A 24,243-nucleotide genomic window follows, 5' to 3' on the forward strand; every position below is an offset into this window, starting at 1 on the left:
GGCGCGGTGGCTCACGCCTGTAATCCCAGCACTTTGGGAGGCCGAGGAGGGTGGATCACCTGAAGTCAGGAGTTCAAGACCAGCCTGACCAACATGAAGAAACCCCCTTCTCTACTAAAAATAAAAATACAAAATTAGCTGGGCGTGGTGGCACATGCCTGTAATCCCAGCTACTCAGGAGGCTGAGGCAGGAGAATCGCTTGAACCCAGGAGGTAGAGGTTGTGGTGAGCAGAGATCGCACCATTGCACTGCAGCAGCCTGGGCAACATGAGCTAAATTCTGTCTCAAAAAAAATTTTTTTTTTAATAAAATCAACGTGGCTAATGGTCACTGCATTGGACAGCAGATATCGAACATTTCAATCACTGAAGAAGTTCTGCTAGGCAGAGCTGGATTCTGGACAGCAGTAAGCATAGGAGTCTCACGGTTGAGAGGTTCCAGGATAGGCCAAAGGGGTAACTGGGAAAAATAGGAAAGGGCCCCTTCACTGAAGGCGCTTTTCTGGGTGGGGCAGTGAGAGATAGTGACTAGTGAGATCCCTGAGGCCTCACTACAACAAATAGGGCTGGCAGCCAACAGAGCCCTGCTCAGGAGGTGGCAGAGAATGACCAAAGGAGAATCTGGCTAGTAGACGGACTTGCCCCCTGAGCTGGCCTGGCCGCTCTCCATGTCTCCTCCCCACAGCAACCTGCCCAGGGACACCTTGTCACCCCTTCCCCTTCCTTCCCACCCCTTCCCCTTCCTTCCCACCCCCAGCCATCACCACGCCTTGCTTTGGCCCTTAGCTGCGCCAGGCCTTTAGCTCTCCTCCCTAGGACGGGCGAAGGTCTGTCCACTTCACACCCCGAATGCCCAGCAAAGCACTGGACTCGGGTACACCGCTTGCCTACTACCTGGCTCCATTCACACGCTCAGGATGGGAGGGAGGCTTTAACTCAGTCTTGCCCCAAGTCCTGCCCAGGATGTGCCCAAACACTCCAAAGACCTGGCTGTTCAGTGGCCTGCCAGGGGACAGCGCAGTCTGCTGAACTGGCACACTCTCACCCCAACGCTATCACCCAATGTCCCCTCTTCATGCAGTGTGTTTATGTCGGGGATGGGAGGTTGCCTGGGTAGGGGGGGCTCTCTGCAGGGAAGGACCTTTGAGATGCAGCAGGGGCCGCCCCTGCAGAGCCATTTCTCGGGGTCCGGGGACTGGGGGCAGGAAGCAGGGGCACAGGGGGGCGAGCCCAAGCTGACGTCGTGGGAGCAGCGGATCTCTCTATTCCAGGATGAGGTGGGGGCGCAGGACGAGCCCTCCCCCGCCTCCGCCCCAGGCTACCGGGAGAGAGCTGGAGTCTCGCGGCCTCGGAGGCCGGGAAGCCAGCCCCGGCGGGGACCCGGGTGGGGCGGAGCCAGCGGAGGCCCCACCCCCGGCGTCACCGGCCCCCAGGGGGGCGTCGCCCCCACCCCGCCCTCCAGGTAGCGGCGGCCGCAGCTGCCGGCGGTGGCTGGCTGAGCTCCCCAGCGGCCCGCGGGCCGGGGCGGGGGCGGGCCGGGGGCGTTCCCGCGGGCCGCCGCCAGTGATGTCACAATCGCGGCGGGCCGCGGCGCTCCGGGGTCGGCGGTGGGCGGCGGGCCGCGAGCCGGCGATCGAAGCGGGCAGCTCGCGCCTGAGTCATGGACTTCCCCTGGCCCCTCCTCTACCACTCCCACTCCCTCGCCGGGCCCCCCCGCCGGGGCTAGCGTCTGCCGCGGCTCCGAGGGGGTGGGGCTGCTGGGAATGGCTGTGCCCCCTTCGGCCCCTCCGCCGCGCGCGTCCTTTCACCTGAGTAGGCACACGCCTTGCCCGCAGTGCTCATGGGGCATGGAGGAGAAGGCGGCGGCCAACGCAGGCTGCCGGGAGCCGCCGGGCCCCCCGAGGGCCGCCGCCGTCGCGTACTTCGGCATTTCCGTGGACCCGGACGACATCCTTCCCGGGGCCCTGCGCCTCATCCAGGAGCTGCGGCCGCATTGGAAACCCGAGCAAGTTCGGACCAAGGTAGCGGAGTGGGCGCGGGGCCGAGGATGGGGTCCTGCCAGGGCTGCCAGGGGGATGCGGGGACGCCGTCCTCGCATCCTTCCGGGTGTCGGTCCCAAGGGTGCGCGGCTGCTGCGCAAGAAAGGTTTGGAACGTGGTTTGTGTACGGATTGATTTCGTCCCTACCAAAACTAGGCTCACACCTCCCTCGGCCCTGCACACGCCCCCCTTCTCCCGGGGCTCTTAGGCACGCCGGATGGCCACCTGCCCACTGTCGGCATGCTGCGTGTGCGGGCCGCACCCCTTGTCGCTGCGTGCTGGTGCCCCTCGCTGACCAGAAGCGCGTACCCAGCCAGCTCTGAAACCTGAGGAGGCGGGAACTTTTAAGAGACCCCCCACCCCCCGACCCGCAGCCATACATGCATACATTGCTGCCCCTTTTCCACCCCATGGTGGGAGCAAATCCTCCATGCTCTGAGCTGCCCCTATGGGTCCCAGGAGCCACCCTGTGGAATTCCAGCTAGCACTCAGCTCCTCACCATCGCTGCAGGCTCGGGCTCAGCACCCCCACACAGGCCAGCTTCCCTAGCCCCTGCTGGACACAGGTCCCAGGACACACCTGTGGGCAGAGCCACTCACTGAGCCTTAGGCGAACTCCCCAGCTGACTACCTCCAGCCCCGCTGTGGGCTGCCTGTGGAGGAAGGTGCCGAGTGGGGCGCTTGTAGCTCGTGCTGGAATGGTAGTGGCTCCATGCAGACAGGCATTCTGGGGTGGGGTGGGGGCAAAGTTGTGGGGAGGTTCTAAACCAAGTGTGGAGGCTGACAGAACCCGCCCTGGGGATGGAGTAGCGTTTTCAAAATAAAAGGCCCAGTTTGGTATAAGACTGTCAAGGCATCAAGCAGGCCTGAGGTTAATTCCAGCACTGATCTAAGGTGCTATCTGCCAGTCCCTCCCCTCTCCTGCCTCAGTTTCCCTACCTAGAATTGGTTCAGATGACCTCTAAGGCCCTCCCAGCTCTGTCACATTGTGCCCCATAAATTCCATGGTTCTTTTCTCCTTATCACCCTGCTGCCCAGAGAACCTTGCTCGCAGCCAGGTTGTCTCCTGTCTCTTCCGGTATGGACCTCTGGCCACTAAAGTCCTGGGATGGGTGCCAACCTCAGTACCCTCCTTGTACCTCTGCCACTGGATGGGGCAAGGGGTAGAGCAGAGCCCACTGCCCAGCACAAGGTGAGAGGCAGCTGGTCAGGACATAGTGTTCTGGGCAACTCCCAGCCCTCCCCTGCCACAGTCTGGTCCATGCTGTTTCTTTCTGTACTGGGATGGAGGGTAAGGAGCAGGAGGAGGTGTCTACCTCCCAAGTAGTGTGGAAATTTCTCCACTGCCAAATCCCATTCACTAGAGGCAGACCCAGGAGTGTGTGGGAGCTGAACCCAAGCTACCATTTTTTTCTTGAACTCTATAGAGACTGGAGACCCCCAAGGTTGGGGACAGAGTGGAGCATGAGTGACTGGGCTAAAGCACTGGGGGCTTGGGGTGGTTGTGCTCAGCATTCAAATGAGCACCTCCTGCTGGAGCTACAGAGCCCAGGAGAGAGACCAGAGAGATCCTGCCCCACCCACCCACCCACGCACTGTCCTCTCCCCATGCTAGCGCTTCACGGATGGCATCACCAACAAGCTGGTGGCCTGCTACGTGGAGGAGGACATGCAGGACTGCGTGCTGGTCCGGGTGTATGGGGAGCGGACGGAGCTGCTGGTGGACCGGGAGAATGAGGTCAGAAACTTCCAGCTGCTGCGAGCACACAGCTGTGCCCCCAAACTCTACTGCACCTTCCAGAATGGGCTGTGCTATGAGTACATGCAGGGTGTGGCCCTGGGGCCTGAGCACATCCGTGAGCCCCGGCTTTTCAGGTGAGGAGGGTGCCAGGGCCTCTGTCTCTACTATTCTTCAGGCCTTGGGCTTGGAAATCCTTGGCATGTGGGGTCCATGGTGGAGAGTTGTAAGATCTGTGAGTTCCCTGAAATTGCATGAAAAATGCATGTTTATATGCATTGCTCTGCAGAGAGGGGCTATCGCTTTCTATAGATTTTAAGTGGTGCCTGCTAGAAGGATGAGTTCTGGGGGAGGAAAGGAAGAATTGTGATGAACATGGGAGCAGAGGACCTGGTTCCCTAAGTGCAGCAGAGATCTGCTTCCTGGCATCATGCCTCAAACCTCTGCCCACTCCAAGTCTGACCTGGAAACATCTCAGAGCCTTAGAAATGAAATCTGAGCCACATCCCCAGGGCACTCAGGGTTTGCTACCTCTGTCTCTGTTTGTCAAGGAAAATGGGCCCTATCCAGGGTAAGCATGGTTTTACCAGCCCAGGGAGATGCTATCTCTTCTGCCAGTCTGAGCTCCTTCCCGGCTCCCTGACGAAGTGGGAACCCAGGTTTGGGGAACTGTCAAGGCCTCCTTTCAAAGGCTCACAGGAACCTGTGGCTCCTGGGGAGCCCCTCCCAGTAAATGCTTGGATGTGTAGGGCCCAGGAACTGGACTTTTCCTTCAAGCCCTGGGAATGCTGTGGAGCCTGGAAAGAGGGAGGACCAAAGAAGGACCCCTAGCATCTCCCTCTCCTCTGTGCCAGAACAAGGATGGCAAGCAGTGTCCTCCTTCCTCTCTCCAATGTCATGACCCACATGGAGGGCACTCAGACTTGAGTGAGGCCCAAGGCAGGCTGAGGTTTACTCCTGACACTGGGACAGTGGCACGGGGGTCTGCCTAAGAGCCTTGGCATCTGCCCAGGCTAATCCAAGGGGAAGGAGGCCTTGCATACCGAGGGGAAACAAGCCCACCTGGGGGTAGAGCAAGAAGCTTCTTTGCTTCTTCACCTGCCACCCACTTAACCCCAAATGCACCTGGCTCTGTTTGTGCATGCCTTCTGCAGGGACTTAGAAGAAGAGGATCTGAGAGCTCTTCCACCCCCATGCTCATAAGCGGCTGGTCAGGCGGGATATTTGAGTTGTGTATTGTAGCAGTGTGTGTGTGTGTGTGTGTGTGTGTGTGTGTGTGTGTGTGTCTTGAGGGTGTGAGAGGCATACAGACCTATGCACGGGTGTTTGCGAGCTCCAGCTGAACAGTCCCAAAAGGACCCAGACTGGAGATGTGAAGTCAGAGCAGGGTGCAAGGGACCCTGTCCTGACTTCTGCCACTGCACTCCCCCCAGCTCTCCCTCAGTCTGGTGCATATAAGCTCAGATATTGTCAGGTCGTCACCACTCCCAGGATCCCTCCATCTCTGTGTATCTGATGCTGTCACTCATCCTCTCACGCAAACAATTACCATTGTCAAGAAGATTGAAGGTGGATTTAGGTTTCATAAGAAGAAGAACGTGACATCTGGGGGAGAGCCCGAAATTGGGATAGGTGTAGGAGGTAGGCCCTTCCTTGATGATTTTCCCAGGATAGACCATCATCCCTCTGGGTGAAGGTGAATGTCTATGGGGAAGGCCTCCAGGAGCCACCCTCTACATTTTCGCTTGAACCCCACCCCCAACCTCGGCCTGCTGAGGCTTTGCAGCATGAAAATGCTGAGTGTTGAGGTTACTTTCATTGCTATTCCAGACAACAGCCCTATTGATATTCAAGAAAACGCTCTGTTCATGCTCTGTTCAGAATCTTCCTTTGGGAAGGGAAGGCCTTAGTCTCAGGTCTGTTTCCCTGCCTTGCCCAAACCCTGGTGGGTTCCCTTCTGCCCCAGGGCCTCTCGCCTCTGAAAGAAAGCACAGCCTTCCTCTCTCACCCATGAGGTTGCTGCCACGCCCCTTGTCTCCTCCACCCTTTAGGAGGTGGGAGCCTTGGGGGCTTCCAGAGGAACCCCAAAACTGCTCTGTTATCCCGGTAGGGTATGGCCTGCCTCTTCCCAGGGCCTGGCAAGAGAGAGGATGTCCCTTGAACAGCTCGGTAACAAGGTTTCAAACAGCCAATGCCTTTGTTGTCTTTCCCAGTGATTGTTGTTCGAGCAACAGGCAGAGGCTGTATGTTGGAAGGAAGCTGAATGGTGGAGTCTTAGCAGACGGTTGGGGGGTGGGACAGCAGAAGGGAAGACTGGAAGAGGACTGGGAGGGCCCCGCTGGGACACAGGGCCTCGGGCGATGGGGTGTTTATCAAGGCCCTCCTTCTCTGACCGGTCAGTGTTCGATTCACCCCCACCTTCTCCCAGCAACCTTCCCTACCACCCACTCCTCTCCTGAGACCTTGGATAATGTCCACAGGAGAACTTGAAAAGAGAACGCTGGCTTGTTTTGCGTCCTTGGCACCCAGCCGCCAGCATCAACTCCCTATAGCAGAGGAAGGGGCTGCCCTGGGCCAATGTGTTTCCCTCCCCACCTTGGCCAGACTGATAAGAGGCGGGTATTTCTTCCCTGCCTGGCATCACCACCCCCTGATCTCTTGGTGCAAAGTGACCTATGTTCATGTCGCCTGAGAGGATGGGTCAGAGTCTGGGGAGAGGAGGGCCAGCCCCGCCCCCATCCCCAGGTGCCCCTCTGTTCTCAGGAGTTGCTATGGGTACACTGGGGTAGGACGAGGCCACTGACCTGTGACCAACAGCCCCACTGCTCTCCCCTTCTGCTCCCTGAGGCAGCCCCAGCCTGGCACTGGAAAGGGAGCAGCCAGGCTAAGGTCTTAATTCATTTCCCTCTCTTCTGCTGAGACCTTCCTTCTGCAGGACCCGTGCTCCTAAGGGACTTGCAATCATCCCATCCTTGGACCTCTGGCTAGTGCCCTGGTGGGCCTGGAGGGCCCCTATCTGGCCAGGAGGGAATGAGTGGGGAAGGCAATGTCCCAGCACTGATGCTCTACTCTTCCTGTTCCCTGCTGTAGGTTAATCGCCTTAGAAATGGCAAAGATTCATACTATCCACGCCAACGGCAGCCTGCCCAAGCCCACCCTCTGGCACAAGATGTACAATTATTTCACGCTTGTGAAGAACGAGATCAACCCCAGGTACAAAGATCTGGGAGGGTCCAAGGCTGCCTTCATGTGATCTCCCTTCCCCATCCTTTTGGCTCCAGCCCACCCTGCTAGGAGGTTTAAGGGCTCAGGTCTTGGGGAGGAGGCTGGGGAGTTTCTCCTGCAGTCCCTTCAGTCCTAGTTGCTAAGCCTCTGTCTCCAAGCAGAGTTGGACCCGCTGACTAAGGAGCTTAGATGGGCAGTTTTATACCCATGTGCTCGTTTCTCCTTCACTCTCTGATTGTGGCAGGGACCAGGGTTGGGGACATTTCCCCATTTTACTTAGAGGATGCTGAAGCTCAGAGACTGAGCTTGGCCCAGTGTTATGGGGCTTGTAAGAGGCAGGGCTTCTATTTCCCAGCCCAGGGCTCTTTCCAGCTGCCCCACCTTCTGAACCATGAGCAGGGCAGGGGCCTCAGAATGAGGTGGGACTGAGTTTAGCGTCAGTCAGAAGAACTCAACTCATCAGCTGAAAGACCTTGGGGACATCAAGGTTCCTGCTACTTCCCAAGACCCCTCTTGTCCCCATGTGCCTCTGGGGACCCTGCCCCACCTTGCTCTGACTGACAGCTTGCTGCTTCCCTCACTGCTCTTCCCAGGAAAAGAGATAGACCACCCATCCTGACACTGCCTTTCCCGGATAAGACAGGGTTCCCTGAGTTTTCCCTTAAGCACTCTCACCAGCAACCTGAGAGTCCTCCAAGCCTTTAGACGCCTGACTCCCCAACACACCCTGAGTGCCGAGGAAAGGATGCAGGCCTGGAGGAAAGCATGGTGTCTTGCCTTCCCTCCTCCAAAAAAAGGCAGTAGTGAGTCTCTGATTCCTTCACGCTCCCTGCTGGGTTTGGCCATCACCCGTGTTCCAAATGTTCATGGGAATAGGGTGCAGAAGACGTTTGAGGTGAAGGGTGTGTCTTCCCTCTTCCAAGATGACAAGATAATAATTAACTCTATCCCCATTTTGAGTATGTCTCTGTCACACACATGCATGACTTTATCTGCATCATCCCATGCCATGCTTATCAAGCACTGCTTTGGGACTATTTGTCCAAGGTGGCCCAGGCCTGCCCTCTCTTTGACCATGTTCAGACCTTGTATGTCAAATATTCTCTTTGGGACAAGGACCTCCTTTTCCCTCAGGGCTAGAACAGTTCATAGAGAACAGGTCCTTCCAACCCTTCAGCCCACAGCTCTTATTTGACAGGTGGAAAACCGAGGCCCAGGGAGGGGATGGAACCTGCCCAAGGTCGCTGATCAGTGGCAGCTTAGCAGCTAGAGCCAGGCTTCTGGCGCTCAGATATAATCCTTGATACTGCAGGTTCCTTTGACTGTGCTGTCACTGTGTGACCTTGGGGGTAACCTTACTGGGAGGGAGTAATCCCTGGAGAAGAGCTGGCCCAATCCCTTTGCTCTTGTCACACCTTTGAACCTTGGACAAACCAAGTTGCTTAACTTCTTTGAGCCTCTTTAGGGGGATGATCCATGCCCTAAGCTGCCTGACTGCCCAAAAGCAGAAAAATGATGAGCAATCATTTAGACTAGATAAGTACCTAGAGCTCCAGTTATTGCCTAATAACCCTGAATTATTCAATCCTTCTTTTCACAGACATTGATTGACTGGGATTTAAAACAATTTAAAAATGAATGTGACACTGGCCCTGCCCTCAAAGAGCTTAAGAGCCATCTAGGTACACAGGACATGCCCATGCACAGCTGCAAAATAAGGCAGGGTGTGTAATGTATGCTGGGGGTGGAAGAACCAGGGAAAGTTGTCTTGGCAGAGGTGGCGTGGCAGAAATAAGCAGGGAGGCTACTCCAACTGGAGGAGATGGCTGAAGCAGGGTTTGCTCGTGAGTGATGAGTAGATGAGGTTGGGTGGAGCAGATCTTTGGGAGGACCTGGGAAGGGTTTGGGGGCAGGGGTGGACTACAGAGTTGGAGCTAGGTGGTAAGGGGCCTCAAATGTCAGGCTAAGTAGCCAAGATTTAATTTAGCAAGTAGTGGGAAGTCATGAAGGTGTCTGAGTCCGAGATTCAGGTCAGTAACCTGACCAGGACTGGGCTTTAGGAAGAGAGTCCTCTAGCATCATAAGGGACAGATTGGTGGGGGAGGGTGGATTTGAGGTAGGAAGACTAGTTGGGAGTGATGTAATTAAGTGAACAAGATCTAGGACTAGGATTCCCAAACTTTGAGCATAAGATTCCCCTGAAGTGCCCAACTTTGGAGATCAATTGAGAGGTCTTGCATTTGCCCCCTAGGAAATGGCTTTTTTAATTTTTTTTTGAGATGGATTCTCACTCTGTTGCCCAGGCTGGAGTCCAGTGGCATGATCTCAGCTCACCGCAACCTCTGCCTCCCAGGTTCAAGTGATTCTTCTACCTCAGCCTCCCAAGTAGCTGGGATTATCGGTGCCCACCACCACACCCGGCTAATTTTTGTATTTTTAGTAGGGACAGGGTTTCGCCATGTTGGCCAGGCTGGTCTCGAACTCCTGGCCTCAAGTGATCTGCCTGCCACGGCCTCTTAAAGTGCTGGGATTACAGGTGTAAGCCACTGCGCCCGGCCAGGAAGCTACATTTTGATAGGCATCCCAGGTGATTCTGAGGCAAGTGATTGAGGAACATTGCGCTAGGGTAACTTGAGGTGGTGGATGGAGAATAGGATGTGTTGGAGACCTGTGGAAATAGATTTAGTAGCCTTGGTGTTGGATCCATGCCCTAAGCTGCCTAAGCCCTAAGGTGACATGGATGTGTCCAGAGTGGCTGGGAGAACGTGGGGTGGATAACTGGGTTGGGGCATCACAGGGAGATACTGGTGGGTGGGTTGGTGGGAGGGCAAAGTGTGAAACCAGTGAGCTCAAATGCTTAGAAAGAGCCCTGTGGGGAGAAAGTACTCTGGCCTGTCCAGATCTTGACAGCAGAATAGAAACTGGCCAGGCAGCAGTCCTGATATCAGGAGGAACCCCAAGGCTTCCCTGCAGGGACCTCCAGCCCCTTCCTTCCCCTCCTGCTGGCCCTGGGGTGGAGGAGCAGGAGGAGCAGTTTCTCCTGGGCAGTGTTTCTGGAATGTGGTGGTGGTTACTCTTCTGCCGATCCCACAGCCTTGAAAGAGCCCCGTGGTGGCGGGACTGAAGGTAGCAAAGCTGGCGATGTTTCAAGTGCTCAGGGGAGGGAAGCAGAGCAGGGAGGGAGGCCCCGGGGAGATAGAAGGCCGGGATTGTTCCCACAGTAACCATCTGCGTGGCCTTGGGGTGGGCAGGGTGCGGTTCAGACTGAGGTCAGGGACAGAGCAGCAGGCATCTTGGATGTCAGAGCCATGTTTTTCAGGCCGGGACCTGAGCAAACCAAAGGAACCCTCCTAATTCTTCTCTTTTGGTGGTCTCGGTCCAAGAAAAAAAAAAAGAATCTTAAAAGGTAGCTTCTTAAGGAGAGCCAGGACTGAAACACATCTTACGCAGACCTGTCGGCACAGATAAACTCCAGGAAGCATGGGGGAGGCCTCCCCCATATCACCTCTCCCAGCAGACTCCCTGGACTCAGAGAGGCCTTTGCAGAGCCTCTGAGGGGCACCCAGGCCAATTAGGAGACTCCATTCGATTTGGATCCTTGGATGGGCCGAGGACTGCTTTCCTTAGATGAAGAAGTAAAGGATCCAGCAGTGCAAGAGATATCTGGAGGCTGGGAGGGAGCCTCTTTCCTTCCTTGAGCCTCAGTTTCCCCATGGGGCTGGACTAGATAACCTCAGATCTTCTTGAGCTTTGACCTTCTCAAAGCCTAGAAGGGACCCTGTCCTCTTTTCCTTCTCCAGAGGGGGCAGAGGAGTGCCTCAGTCGCTGAATACTCTTTCTCATGTTCTGGCCCCTGGGCTGGGTGAGGGAGTGATGGGTCTGTCCTGTGGGAAGGTGAGAGAGGGCCGGTCTCATTCTCATCCTTCTCTATGTGCTCTTGCTACCCTGGACAGAGAAACACAAACAGGTGACACAGGAATGGAGATAAAAGCACAGCCTCCTCCCCTCTGCGCATTGGTGGTTCTAGGTTTTTAAGGACTGTGATAAGCGTTTGGCCTTTTCAGTGTACACAGACCTGTGTGCCTCCTGGGGACCAAAGTTCAGAGCACGCGAGCACAGCGGACACTCATCAGACTTCCACATGGCCTCTGATAACTTGATTGATTGGCTGATTTCTTCATTCCTCAACATGTGTTTCTTTCAGCCGAAATGGCTGCTGAGTGCTTGGGATGGGGGTGGGGCAGCAGGAGAGGTGGACCCATGCATCTTTGTTCATGCCCCCAGGTTGCACTTGCATGATCTGGCAGGGGTCTGGGACAAGGGAACACTTACTCATAATTCAAGGTAGAAGGGACGAGTCACTGGGGAGCCACAAAGCAAGCAAGCTCTCACTGAAGGCTTTAATATTCCTTTGACAGTGTAGGAGTGAGCTAAAGAAGCTCTTGGTTTGCTTTCTCATGTGAGCCGATGGTCTGTTTGTGAGACGAGAGGTTAGACCAGACCGTCTCTCTGATCCCTTCTACCTGTGACGTGGTCAGCTGCTGGGGTGAGAGCGGGGGCATACCAGGACATATCTCTGCCTCCCCAAGAGAGCTCCATTGCTCCAGCTCCCTGTCAGGGCACTACTCTTCCTCCCAGGGAGGAACTTTGTGGGAGTCAGCTCGACTTAGGGAGCTGTACCTCCTCCTAGGGAGTTTTCCCAGCATCCTAAGATCAGGTCTGTTTTGCATCTCTCCCCACTGCTCCCGTTGCCCTTGTTCCCTCTTAGTCTGGAATCCCCAAGTCTGGACACGCGTTCTCACCTGCCTTGTCCTTTCCCTGTGTCTCCTTCCTTACCCTCCTGTCCCTTTCACAAAGTAGCAGGGATGCCCTCAGTCAGTGACTTTTATGCCCTGCCTCATGCTTTTATGCCCATGTCTTTATCAGCTTCCTAGCATAACCAGAGGAGTCAGAAGGACAGGACACCTCAGTGCCATTTTACAGATGATAAAAGTGAGGTTCTAAGAGATTGGCCATTTTTCCAAGGCCCCCTGCAGTAAGACAGAGGGAGTGATGAGGCTCGAACTCAGGGCTCTTGAGGCCAAGCACCTGCCTGTCTATCAGCCCTCCCTTCACTGGCTACCTTTTTTGCCACTGCCCAGCCTTTCTGCAGATGTCCCTAAGGTAGAGGTGTTGGAACGGGAGCTGGCCTGGCTGAAGGAGCATCTGTCCCAGCTGGAGTCCCCTGTGGTGTTTTGTCACAATGACCTGCTCTGCAAGAATATCATCTATGACAGCACCAAAGGTATGGCTTCTCTGGCCCCGGGGCAGCAGCAGGGTTTTGGTTGGTTGGTTAGCTGGCTTCATGGAGCTGTTCTTCCAGCTGGCACTTGGACAAGCAAAAGTTAGACCTGGATTTAGGTCTTAAGTTAATTTGTAGGAGGGAAGGGTGAAAGGAAATAAAAAATTACCACTTTGAAAAGTCTGTGCCAAGGGCCAGGCACAGTGGCTCATGCCTATAATCCCAGCAGTTTGGGAGGCCAAGGCATATGGATTGCGTAAGCCCAGGAATTCAAGACCAGCCCAGGCAATGTGGTGAGACCCTGTCTCTACAAAAAAAATACACAAAACTTTTCCTGGTATGGTGGTACATGCCTATAGTCCTAGCTCCTTGGGAGGCTGAGGCAGGAGGATCACCTGAGCCTGGGAGGCGGAGGTTGCAGTGAGCCATGATGGAACCACTACACTCCAGCCTGGGCAGCAGAGCAAGACCCTATTAAAAAAAAAAAAAAAAGTCTGGCCAGGTGTGGTGGCTCATGCCTGTAATCCCAGCACTTTGGGAGGCTAAGGTGGGTGGATCATGAGGTCAGGAGTTCAAGACCAGCCTGGCCAACATGGCAAAACCCCGTCTCTACTAAAAATACAAAAATTAGCTTGGCATGGTGGTGTGTGCCTGTAATCCTAGCTACTCAGGAGGCTGAGGCAGGAGAATCGCTTGAACCAGGGAGGCAGAGGTTGCAGTGAGCCAAAATCATGCCACTGTACTCCAGCCTGGGTGACAGAGCGAGACTCTGTCTCAAAAAAAAAGACAAAAACAAACAAACAAAAATCTGTACCAAGAAAGAGAGAGAAAACGAACACCTCCTGGTGTTGCTGATGAGGGCATCACCCCAGGGCGTATTAATACTTAGCTTTATTCCTGATTCTTAGCCATGCTGAGGACAGCTGTCTTTAGATGAGGAGAGCCTGAAGATCCAGCTGTGTGAGAGGGACACTGGGAGCTGGGAAGGGCAGATGGATGGATGGATGGATGCAAGTAGCTTAGAAGACTGCTGCAGCGATAGGGTTGGGCAGGGTTGCTGCAGAGGCTGGCATCACTCAGTGGGTGCATCCCAGAGGTCTGCAGAAGCTTGACCACGCTCTGTTGCCAGATCTCCTGGGCCAACTCTCATCGACTCTCCTCTACTTCATAGGTCACGTGCGGTTCATTGACTATGAATATGCTGGCTACAACTACCAAGCTTTTGACATTGGCAACCATTTCAATGAGTTTGCAGGTGAGAGGGGCATTTCTACAGTCATGTGCTTTGTAGCGGTGTTTCAGTCAGTGACTGACCACATGTAGATGGTGGTCCTATGAGATTACTGTATATTTACGGTAATAGGTACCATATTTTTACTGTAACTTTTCTATGTTTAGATATTTTTAGATACATAAATACTTAGCATTGTGTTACAGTTACCTACAGTATTCAATACAGTAACATACTGTACAGGTTTGTAGCCCAGGAGCAACAGGCTATACCATGCAGCCTAGGTGTGTACTAGGCTATCCCATCTAGGTTTGTGTAAGTACACTCTGATGATCACACAAAGTCACCCGACGGTGCGTTTCTCAGAAGGTATTCCTGTCATTAGGCAATACAGGACTATATTTGACCAATGTTCAAAGCACCCTCTTTAGGATGGGGACCAGGGCCAGGGTATGGGGAGGGCCAGAGGTGGTTCTGTACTTGGAGGGTAGAGGTTAGATAGCTCTTGTCCTCCAAAATATCACAGCTTAAAGGGTTAAGGCACAGCCTGCTTTTAGAGAGTACCAAGTCTCATTGGAGGAAGCAGGACTCACATACACAGAGCAGACCTCTCCTAGCCCATATGGGACTTTGGTACAAATTAGGAAAATGTGACCTCCGTAGGATCCCTGAAGATACTCAGCTTGGTACATGAATTAGAAAAAGACCCCTTCCTCCGGGTAGACACAGCTTAGACGATTGCTGCAGCTTGGCTGGCATAGCACAGGATGACTTCAGCCTCCACTCCTTTGTCCAAGCTCCTTTATACCCAGTACAACCAGCGCAATTGTACATGGGGGCCTTACATGGAGATAAGAAGCAGAACAAGCTACAAGTGGCTGTTTGCCTGGTGGCCTGATGAGAATCATCTAAGTAGAATCTAAGTATGTGCTATGTAATTTGACTCCCTAAGTTCAGTTTCTGGCTTTGCTGCTTACTGGCTGTGTGACCCTTGGGCAGTTTATTTACCCTCTCTGTGCCCCTATAAAATGGAGATGATGATAGTACCCATCTCATAGCATTGATATGAGACACACACACACACACACACATATGTATGACACATACTAAGCATTGTATTGGTGTTTGCTGCTGTGATTAGACTGGGAAGCTTTCAAGGAGTGGGGATGGAAGAGGCACGATAGGGGGGTGATTCCTAGGGGTAGGCAGGTGTTCTATGAAGGCATAGTATGCACAATGGAACCATTTGTGTAGAGGAAGCAGGGCAGGTTTTTCCAGCTTGAGGGCTTAATTAGATGGGACCGAGGAGGCAACTCACATGGACGGAGCTGGACACTGGGGCTGGAGAGCTGTCCCCAGACTAGCACAGTAATGTGTTCACATGATGGGGCCAGGCCCTGTGGCTCAGGATAGAGAGGCATGCCCAGGCCAACTGGAGAGCCCCATCTCCAGCCCCATCGGGCCAATTGTGTTCCTTCTGGAACCCCAGGTGATCAATCTGTCGAGCAATGATTGTACCTGAGAGTACACCTAGGAACCCCCGGGGTGATGGAGCCTCTGCTGGGCAGAGCAGCTGAGCCTCGGGGTGTGGCATGGAGCAGAGGCTGGCACCGGCAGGGCCCTGGGTCTGGGAATGCTTGGCTGCCAGGCCCACTGGCCTTTCCACACGGGATAATTCCTAAGCATTTTAAGTCCTCCTTGCCCACAGCACAGAGCAAAGTCCAACTGGAATTTCTCCAAAGGGGTAGATTGCAGCCTGCTCCCAAGTTGAGAATGGAGGAGGAAGAACGTAGCCTGGGGGAAGGAAGAGAGCTGGGGAGATCCAGACCTACGGAGAGGGGCCTCATGGGTGCGCAGGAGTGAGGAAGACACAGTTCTGGGCATTGGGAGATGAGTTCAGCCCTGACTCTGCCTCTAACCACCATATGACCTTGGGTGCATTTCTTCTCCTCTCTGGGCCTCCGTTTCTACATCTGTTCCAGGAGATTCTTTTCTAGCCACGCTCCTGGAGCCTCAGGAGACTGCGTATGTTTCTCCAGGGATATAAAGGAAGCTTCAGAAGGACAAGAAGAAGAGGAAGGAGGGAACCCTAGAGAAGGTGGCCCAGTCCTGGTCCTCCTGTCTTAAACCCCTTCTTTCTGTACCAGCTCTGAAGCTGCGGTTTCTTCTACCATGCCCAGGATGAGGCTGGTGGTACTGGGCTGGCAGCTGGAGGGCTATGGTGGGGCTGGAAGAAACCAGAGCCATCTGATCCATGGGTTCCCAGCCTGGCTACACATCAGAGCCATCTGGGGAACTGGACTGGGGTAGGGGTGCTCTCCAGGTGATGTTTTTAAGTAGCCAGCTTAACACCAGGAAGCCATGTTTGATATCCCTACATGAAGTCCGGCTCCCTCATTTGATAAATGAAGAAATTTCGGCCAGTGATAGAAAAGAGTTCCCTTAAGGCTAACAAGGTTAGCATAAGACCTAGGGCTAGTAATGCTTATCCAGTGCTCTTAACTGAGGGCCTCCTGTGCACCGTCATTTTTGTGCAGGGGTTGGGAGAGACAGTGGTGCTGTCTTGAGGGGTTCCTGTCACTCCCAGGACAGTGTCTTGCCCCTTAACCAGTCTACCTCTCTCTCTGCTTTCCTCAATCCCACAGAAGCAGTGATCCTAGCTGGGATGGGGTAGACCCCACACTAGCTGAGTTTAGTAATCAAAGAAGCTGCCTTCTCAGGGCCGCCTCCTTGAGCACAGCCCCACAGGTCAAAGGAGATGGGAGTTTGAGGGGAGAAGGGAACACCTACTGAGCTTGAGGAGACCCTAGGTGGGCCCATCTCCGAGCAACTTTGTCTGGCCTGCCTCCCCATCAGGCGTGAATGAGGTGGATTACTGCCTGTACCCGGCGCGGGAGACCCAGCTGCAGTGGCTGCACTACTACCTGCAGGCACAAAAGGGGATGGCGGTGACCCCCAGGGAGGTGCAAAGGCTCTACGTGCAAGTCAACAAGTTTGCCCTGGTGAGTGCCTTGTGACTAGGGCTGGGGCAGGAAAGGAGGAGTCAGCAGGAGGGACTGGTGACCCACCTAGCCTCCTTCCCAGAGCCCAGGGTCAGGTGAGAGCCTGGGGACACCCATCCCAGGCTCCTGACCCCACCCTAGAGGTGAAGCCTGGGAAGAGCCGTCTTAGGCAGCCCTTAATACATGATGCCCTGTTCCCTGCTCCCCAAGCCCCACCAAGTCTAGGCTCTCTCCTTTCTAGAGAAATAGTTCCAAGAAATATCCTAGCTTCCTGTGTTAGCAATTCCCTTGTTTGAATAAGTAGTTCTTTCTACTGCCTAACCTCAGCCCTTCATGCTGCAGTTAAATTCATCCATATATATGTATATATACTTTTTTTTTTTTTGGAGGCAGAGTCTCACTCTTGTTGCCCAGGCTGGAGTGCAGTGGCGCTATCTCGGCTCACTGCAACCTCCGCCTCTCAGGTTCAAGCCATTTTCCTGCCCTCAGCCTCCCAAGTAGCTGGGATTACAGGCATGTACCACCACACCCAGCTAGTTTTTTTTGTATTTTTAGTAGAGACGGGGTTTCACAATGTTGGCCAGGCTCGTCTTGAACTCCTGACCTCAGGTGATTCGCCCGCCTCTGCCTCCCAAAGTATTGGGATTATAGGAGTGAACTACTGCACCTGGCATATAATATATATACTTTTTTTGAGACAGGGTCCCACTCTGTCATGCAGGCTGGAGCACAGTGACACAATCATAGCTCACTGCAGCCTTAAACTCCCAGGCTCAAGCGATCCTCCCACCTCAGCCTCCTGAGTAGCTAGGATTACAGGTGTGTGCCACCACGCCTGGCTCATTTTTTAAAACTTTTTGTAGAGATAGGGTATTGTATGTTGCCTGAGCTGGTCTCTAACTCCTGGCCTCAAATGATCCTCCCACCTCAGCCTCCTGAGTACCTAAGGTTATAGGTATGAGCTACCATGCCTGGCTATGTGTGTGTGTGTGTGTATATATATATATATTTTTTTTTAACCTTTAGAGAAGATACAGAATATCAAGCTCTAATCCTTCTTTGTAACTACCTCCACTGACTCAGAACTCTAAGTAAGCTTTTCCCAACAGGCTCTTCCTGCTCAAATGACTGTGCTGTCAGTTCTCAATTTTGAATGCCCCTTATCCAAGATACCTGGTTCATGCCAGGTCTCCACTGGTGTGTGCCCAGGGATTGCTAATGTCAGCTTGCATAAGTAAGAAGACAAGTCAGCTGCCTTGAATTTCACAGTACAGAAGAGAGCTAAATACAATCTTTACTTTTCTGTAATTTCGGATTCCCTATTCTGTTTTCCTCACTGGCACAAAACTGAGTCTACGTTAGGCTCTTCCCCCTCAGTCTTAAGACTTTAAGACCTTAAGCACAAGCCTTCCTCTTGCTAAGTATTTTAGTGATCATTCATACGTGCTAGCTTATCGATGCCCCTTTTAAGGAATGGAAAGGAAATAAAGTGGAGGGAGGTACTTTGTAGCCAACCCCTGAGTGAGGAGGACTCTGGGATGGGGTGGGAATGGGATGGGAGAGCCACAAGGGTTGGGGGACTCACATGGGAAAGTGATGGCATCACTAGTGTTTGTTCAGGGGTAGACGGGAACCACAGCTCCCTGGCTTTATTTTATTTTATTTTTTTACTTTTATTTTAGATTCAGAGGTACACATGCAGGTTTGTTATATAGGTAACCTGCCTGTCACCAGGGTTGGTGTACAGATTGTTTCATCACCCAGATAATAAGCATAGTGTGTGACAGGTAGTTTTTTGATCCTCACCCTCCTCCCATCCAATCCCTGGCTTCTTGAGCCTGAGGTGACCTGGGCCTGGTGGGTACCTCTAGCCACAGGGAGAGCACAGTTGGATGCTTAGCAAATGCCCAGACTTGGGGGATTCTTGTTTCCATATCTAGGTTCATTTTCCAACCCAACCAGCCTCCCAGCAGGAGAGAGGAAAAGGAGTGGAGGAGGTTAGTGTAGGCATCTTCCAGCAGACATGTGGCCAGGGCACTGCTGCCCATCACTCTTCCTTCCCTGCACCTTCCTGAGGGGCACCAGCCCCCCACTGGCCATTAAGCCTAACCTCTGGCTTAGAGGTTCATCTTGGCCTGGATCCCACCTTGGCCTTGAAGACTCCAAGAGATTTCCCTGGGTAGGGAAGAGACCAGAGGTGGAGTGTGGGTCCTGCTTAGGTTGTGGGAACCCCCCAGAATTCCTCACTGCTGACCACCTGCCTTAGGGTTGGTAAACATTAGGGCCTTGGTAGAACTGGCTCTGCCCACCTTTCTCTAGCAGGAGTGGAGGCTCCAAATGCTGTGCAGTGACTTGGCCTCCAGAATTTCCCCAGCTTGTGCTAGGGAGACCCCACCACATCTCTTCCAGGGTCCTAGCTGTGTGTCTTCCACAATGACTGCATCCCTCCAGTGCTGTAGAGTCGGAAACAGGCATGGGGAGATTGCCAGGCTGACCCTCTCTGGTCTGTTTCCAGGCGTCTCACTTCTTCTGGGCTCTCTGGGCCCTCATCCAGAACCAGTACTCCACCATCGACTTTGATTTCCTCAGGTGAGTGTGAGGGTGACGGTGGGACGTGGAGAAAAGGGAGAGCCTTGGTTGAGCCCAGGGTGTGGGCAAAGGACAGCCCAGGCAAAATGCCCAGAGTCCGCTCCCCTGCTCTGCCCATCTCCAGCGGGGCCGCTATCCCCAGGGGATGCCAGGAAAGTACCACTCTGAAAAGAGAAGTGTCACATCCTCCCTGTTCCTCGTAGGAGGTGTGCTAGTCCCCACCAAATCCTACTGCCTACTCCACTCCCCACCCTGCTTCCAGCACACCTATCCACAGAGCCTGGTGGTGGATGGTGGTGGAAGGAATCGTTGAAAATCAGTCTGAACGATTGTAGGTCCTACCCTCATTTTACAGCAGAGAGGACAGAGGTCCAGAGAGCAGAAGTCACTTGCCGAAGCCATGCAGTGATTAAGGGTTTACCATGCTGCCTTCTGGTTGGGCGACAGACCCAGCTACTCCTTCAGTAGCTAGCCGCTGCTTGCGTATCGATGATTCAGGGAGTCCCCGTCCTGTGAGGTTCCTATGTCCCTAAGGCCAGGAATCATTTCTTCCTTCATTCTGGTCCAGGGCCTTGCCCTTCTCCTCCTCACCCATCTTCAGCTGAAAGGGAATCACTACCCTGGTTTCAAAGTGTTCACAACTATTAGAGAAATGCAAATGAAAAGCATGGTGAGGCCAGGCGCGGTGGCTCACGCCTGTAATCCCAGCACTTTGGGAGGCTGAGGTGGGTGGATCATGAGGTCAGGAGATCAAGACCATCCTGGCTAACACAGTGAAACCCCGTCTCTACTAAAAACACAAAAAATTAGCCGGGCGTGGTGGCGGGCACCTGTAGTCCCAGCTACTTGGGAGGCTGAGGCAGGAGAATGGCGTGAACCCAGGAGGCGGAGCTTGCAGTGAGCGAAGATAGCACCACTGCACTCCAGCCTGGGCAACACAGTGAGACTCTGTCTTAAAATAAAATAAAATAAAATAAAATAAAATAAAATTAAATAGCAAAGCATGGTGAGATGTCGCTTCACACCCATTAGGATGGCTGCTATTAAAAAACAGAAAATAATAATTGTTGGTAAGGATGTGCAGGAATTGGAACCTTTCTGCACCATTAGTGGGAATGTAAAATGGTGAGCTACTATGGAAAACAGTAGGGTGGCTCCTCAAAAATTAAAAATGTAACTACCGTATGATCCAGCAATCTCACTTCTTGGTGGGTAGCCAAAATAATTGAAAGCAAACTCTCAAAGAAATATTTATATACCTATGTTCACGGCAACATTATTCTTGGCACAGTAGCCAAGAGATGGACGAAACCCAGATGTCTGTCAACAGATGAATGAATGAATAAAATATGGTCTATACCTACAATAGAACATTACTCAGCCTTAAAAACGAAGGAAATCTTGTCACTTGCTACAACATGGATGAATCTTGAGGACATTACGCTAAATAAGCCAGTCACAAAAAGACATGGTTCTATAAGAGATAACTAAATATGGTTCTATAAGAGATAACTAAAGTAGTTAAATCCATAGAAACCAAGTAGAATTGTTGCCAGGGGGTGAGGAGAGGGAGCAATGGGGAGTATTGCTTAATAGGTCTAGTTTCGGTTGTCCAAAAGGAAAAAGTTGTAGATATTCATTTGCACAGCAATATGAATATACTTAACAATATAGAACTGTAAAAACAAAACTCCAAACAAGCATGTTTGTGGAAGGGTTTCTCTAGTCTGATCTAAGAAGAAAAAAAATGTAGTTGAAGTCAAAAAAAAAAAATAGGCTGGGCGCGGTGGCTCATGCCTGTAATCCCAGTACTTTGGGAGGCCATGGCAGGCGGATTGCTTGAGCTCGGGAGTTCGAGATTATCCTGGGCAACATGGTGAAACCCTGTCTCTACAAAAAATACAAAAATTAGCCAGGTGTGGTGGCATGCACCTATAATCCCAGCTATTCTGGAGGCTGAGTGGGAGGATCATCAGAGCCCGGGAGGCAGAGGTTGCAGTGAGCCAAGATCATGCCATTGCACTCCAGCCTGGGTGACAGATCCAGACCCTGTCTCAAATAAATATTAATAATTTTAAAAAGAAGCAGAAGAAATAATAATACTCATCAGTCTGGGTTGGGGTTGATCTGCTCAGACTTAGATAGGCCTAGAGCCACTGAGAAACTTTCCCCATGGTGTGGGCACCCCCAGCAGGGCCCACCTGGCTTTCTTCCTCACACCCAGCTTCCTGCTGTCTTCCCCACAGGTACGCAGTGATCCGATTCAACCAGTACTTCAAGGTGAAGCCTCAAGTGTCAGCCTTGGAGATGCCAAAGTGACCAGCCACCCCATCCCTCCCCTACCCATCTGTCTGGCCAGACCTGTTCTGCAGAGCTCAATTCTGCACTCTGGGGTCCACACCCTTGGACAAGGTGGGAGAGGGGACAGGTGGGTGTCCAGGGAGAAGGCTCTGTCCCTGCTGCCAGACCCCAGTGGTTGCCACTGAAGACCTCATTCTCCTGTCTGGAGGGGCTGATAGGACCCCCTTCTGGGGGTCCCCTTCACCCCACCAGGCTTGGGAGGAAGTGCCTGCAGCCAGGTCCTAGACCATAACCACCCCTGGGAAACACATCATTCCCAGCCTCAGGCCCTGCTGGAATTGGGGCTGCCTTATATGTGTGTTTACCCCTTCCTGGCCTGGGGAAGGAGGCGGCGAGGGCTCCTTTCTACCTCCAGTGCCCTGAGCCTCCAGTCCGTCTCCCCCTGCATGCCCCACGTGGGAGGTGCTGAACTCCAAACCAGCATCACACCAACTCTTGACACATGGATGTACCTATCTTGGTGACAGGTGGGGGCCAAGAATTGAACACGACATCTTCCCCAGCAGCCACCTCCTCTGAGATCCCTCACCTTCTCCAAACCAGATCCAATCAAACCTCAGCCTGAGGAAACATGCTCCCCAACGTGCTCTCCTGTGCTTGTTTTGTCCCCCTGCTGGGGGGACAGGAGAGGGCGTGGTGAGGCCCTGGGCCTCCAGAGCCTGGCTCTGCTTTGTGCTGTGGCTTAGCCAGAGGGGACGTGGCCAAGGGTGAGGTGGCCAAAACCAGAACCAGCAGTCTCCTGCCTTGTTCCCTCCCTGGCCCTCAGGCCCTCCTTCCAGGGATGTCTCTCCAGCTCTACTTTATGTCCTGAAGCTGACCCGAGGTCTTCCTATCTGGAATGACTAGTGGGAGCCAAGAGGATGGGGTAGGGGCCAGGGCCCCCCAGGGCCTAGCGTGGGAGAGCCTGGGCAGGATCCCATCAGAAAGGTGCTGACTAAGCTGGTTGCCCGGACACTCAACAGCCTCCACCTCCTTTCTGCCCTCACAGCTCCTGGAGCCTTCCTGGCTCTGGCCCAGAAAGTGATTCATTTGTAAATTATCATGGTTTTCTTTCTGCATTAAAATGCTCATTTCCGGACTGCTGTGTCTTGAGTGACAATGGTGAGGAACTGACCCCTGCGTGGGGGCTGAGGGGTGCTGTAACCCCTCCTGATATCCCCCCTCCACCTGGGCTTCATGCTGAAGTCAAGGTAGCCACCTGCACACATCCTGTGCACCTAGCTCCGAAGGCTCTGGGCAGGGCCCCCTATTTCACTCAGCTTCTGTGCCTTTGACTCTCTTAGTAGAACCTACCAGTTAAACCCGGTAAAGCGCTGCTTAGAGGGAACTAGGCTGTGGATTACAAGGACTTTGGTTGACCCAGGAGATGAACCAGTGGCATTCTAAATAGAAGTGCTCAGGACATCTTCCTCGGTCATGTCTGGCTCCCAGCTGTCAGTGGGGTGGGGAAGGGGCTGCTCTGCCTGAGAACAGGCAGGAGTGATTTCTGGAACCAATCCATCACTTTTTCAGAAGACCAGAAGGAAGAGCAGAAACTCAAAGATGAGAAGGGGGCACCCCTCCTCGGAGCCCAGTCACTCCGGCTATACTTCCCAGGCTGTGCACCAGGCAGCAGCTGCTCCAGGACTGCCCCCCCGCCAGTAAGTGCCCAGTGCCCTTAGGGGCAGCAGAGGCAACAGCAGCAGCAGCCTGCCAGGTGGACTCTGGTTGTTTGGCTTTTGCCTGCAAAAAGCACCCTGGTGCCATGGCAACCACTGGAGCTGGCACCTGCAGCTGGAGCCTTCAAGGTCATGGTGATCCAGCATAGCCAGGCCCTCCATGGGCAGCAGCCTCGGGGGGTGCCAATTGGGGGACACGGGTGAAAGAGGTGCCCAGGCATAGGGATGGTGCCAGGGCTGGACAGGTAGGGGCCCCCTGGGGTCACCTGTGGGGTCAGGTGGTCACAGACACTACCTGTCTGGATTAAATAGCAGTGTCCCCGCTCCTTGTTCCTCTCCGAGCCACCTCTGGAATTGAGGGCAGAATTAACACTGTGAAGCCAGCTTTGTTTCCAGCCTCCTGGGTCTTGATGCTGTTGCGCTGGAGACAAGTGTTGCAGTGGTGAGTAGGGAATGGCTGGGACAGAGCCCGCCCCGGGTATTGTCCTGTATCCCTAAGGCCCTGGCCACCATCTATATGGGAAGGAATTAACAGCAGGCATCATCCCACTGCCGCCTCTGAGAAAGCATTCTCATTCCCCCAGTCCTCCAGGGGAGTGAGCCGGTGTGGTGGCAGGGAACACAACCCTGCCCCTCAAAGTCTGGGAGTTCCGCCTTGGCTCCTTTCACTGCCACCCCAGGCTAACCAGCACTCCTGTGCTCCTGGCTGAGCAGCAGTCCTGGGAGCCTCCCAGTGTGATCCGGGCTCCACCCCCTCGGGCCCCTTCCAGGACACTTAGCAAAGAGCTCTAGTTAAAGGACACCTGGGCACATTCACCTTCCCAGCGGGCTCTGCCCCTTGGTCTCTGCCGGAGACGCACGGAGGGGACGAACTTGTGGCCCAGCTTTCCTGGTAATGACCACAGCACCCTGCTCCTGGCCTCTGCAACCACCTGGCCCCATCCTGCCTCTCACGGGACAGGGGGTGGGGCTCCAGGATCCGCTACTGTGCCTCAGCAGATGGAATAAGGCAGGCAAGACAAGAGGACTTGGGGGAAGAAAGAGGAACTCAGGACCGACAGGTGGGAATGAGCCAGGCTGGGAGTCTTGAGACTGGCAGGACCTGGTTTGGACGAGTGG

General features: G+C 53.7%; 1 protein-coding gene and 1 long non-coding RNA gene across 9 annotated transcripts; one reads left to right on the forward strand and one right to left on the reverse strand.

Annotated features, from left to right (window-relative positions):
• The first annotated feature begins 1,571 nt into the window (after positions 1–1,571).
• ETNK2 (ethanolamine kinase 2) lies at positions 1,572–22,544 on the forward strand. 8 transcript variants are annotated; one of them, XM_058430853.1, is made up of 9 exons: positions 1,572–2,021; positions 3,655–3,914; positions 6,868–6,990; positions 12,144–12,286; positions 13,455–13,538; positions 16,371–16,516; positions 19,032–19,105; positions 21,352–21,533; positions 21,934–22,544. In XM_058430853.1, the coding sequence occupies exons 1-8, from the start codon at positions 1,764–1,766 to the stop codon at positions 21,422–21,424; spliced, it is 1,161 nt and encodes a 386-aa protein (XP_058286836.1). In that variant the 5' UTR covers positions 1,572–1,763; the 3' UTR covers positions 21,425–21,533; positions 21,934–22,544. The 8 variants fall into 8 exon arrangements, with proteins under 8 accessions (XP_058286836.1, XP_058286838.1, XP_058286839.1 ...); XM_058430855.1 differs by having other exon boundaries at positions 1,630–2,021; positions 22,233–22,544; XM_058430856.1 differs by having other exon boundaries at positions 1,630–2,021; positions 22,455–22,544.
• On the reverse strand, positions 10,587–12,193 carry LOC116457498 (uncharacterized). Its single transcript, XR_004245034.1, has 3 exons — positions 12,125–12,193; positions 11,335–12,032; positions 10,587–10,947 (listed from the first exon to the last, which is right to left on the reverse strand). It is a non-coding gene; the product is annotated as an uncharacterized LOC116457498 (long non-coding RNA).
• Positions 22,545–24,243: the final 1,699 nt, after the last annotated feature.

Source organism: Hylobates moloch, unplaced genomic scaffold (genome assembly GCF_009828535.3).
Source record: "Hylobates moloch isolate HMO894 unplaced genomic scaffold, HMol_V3 SCAFFOLD_18, whole genome shotgun sequence".
In the NCBI taxonomy this organism is placed as follows: Eukaryota; Metazoa; Chordata; class Mammalia; order Primates; family Hylobatidae; genus Hylobates; species Hylobates moloch.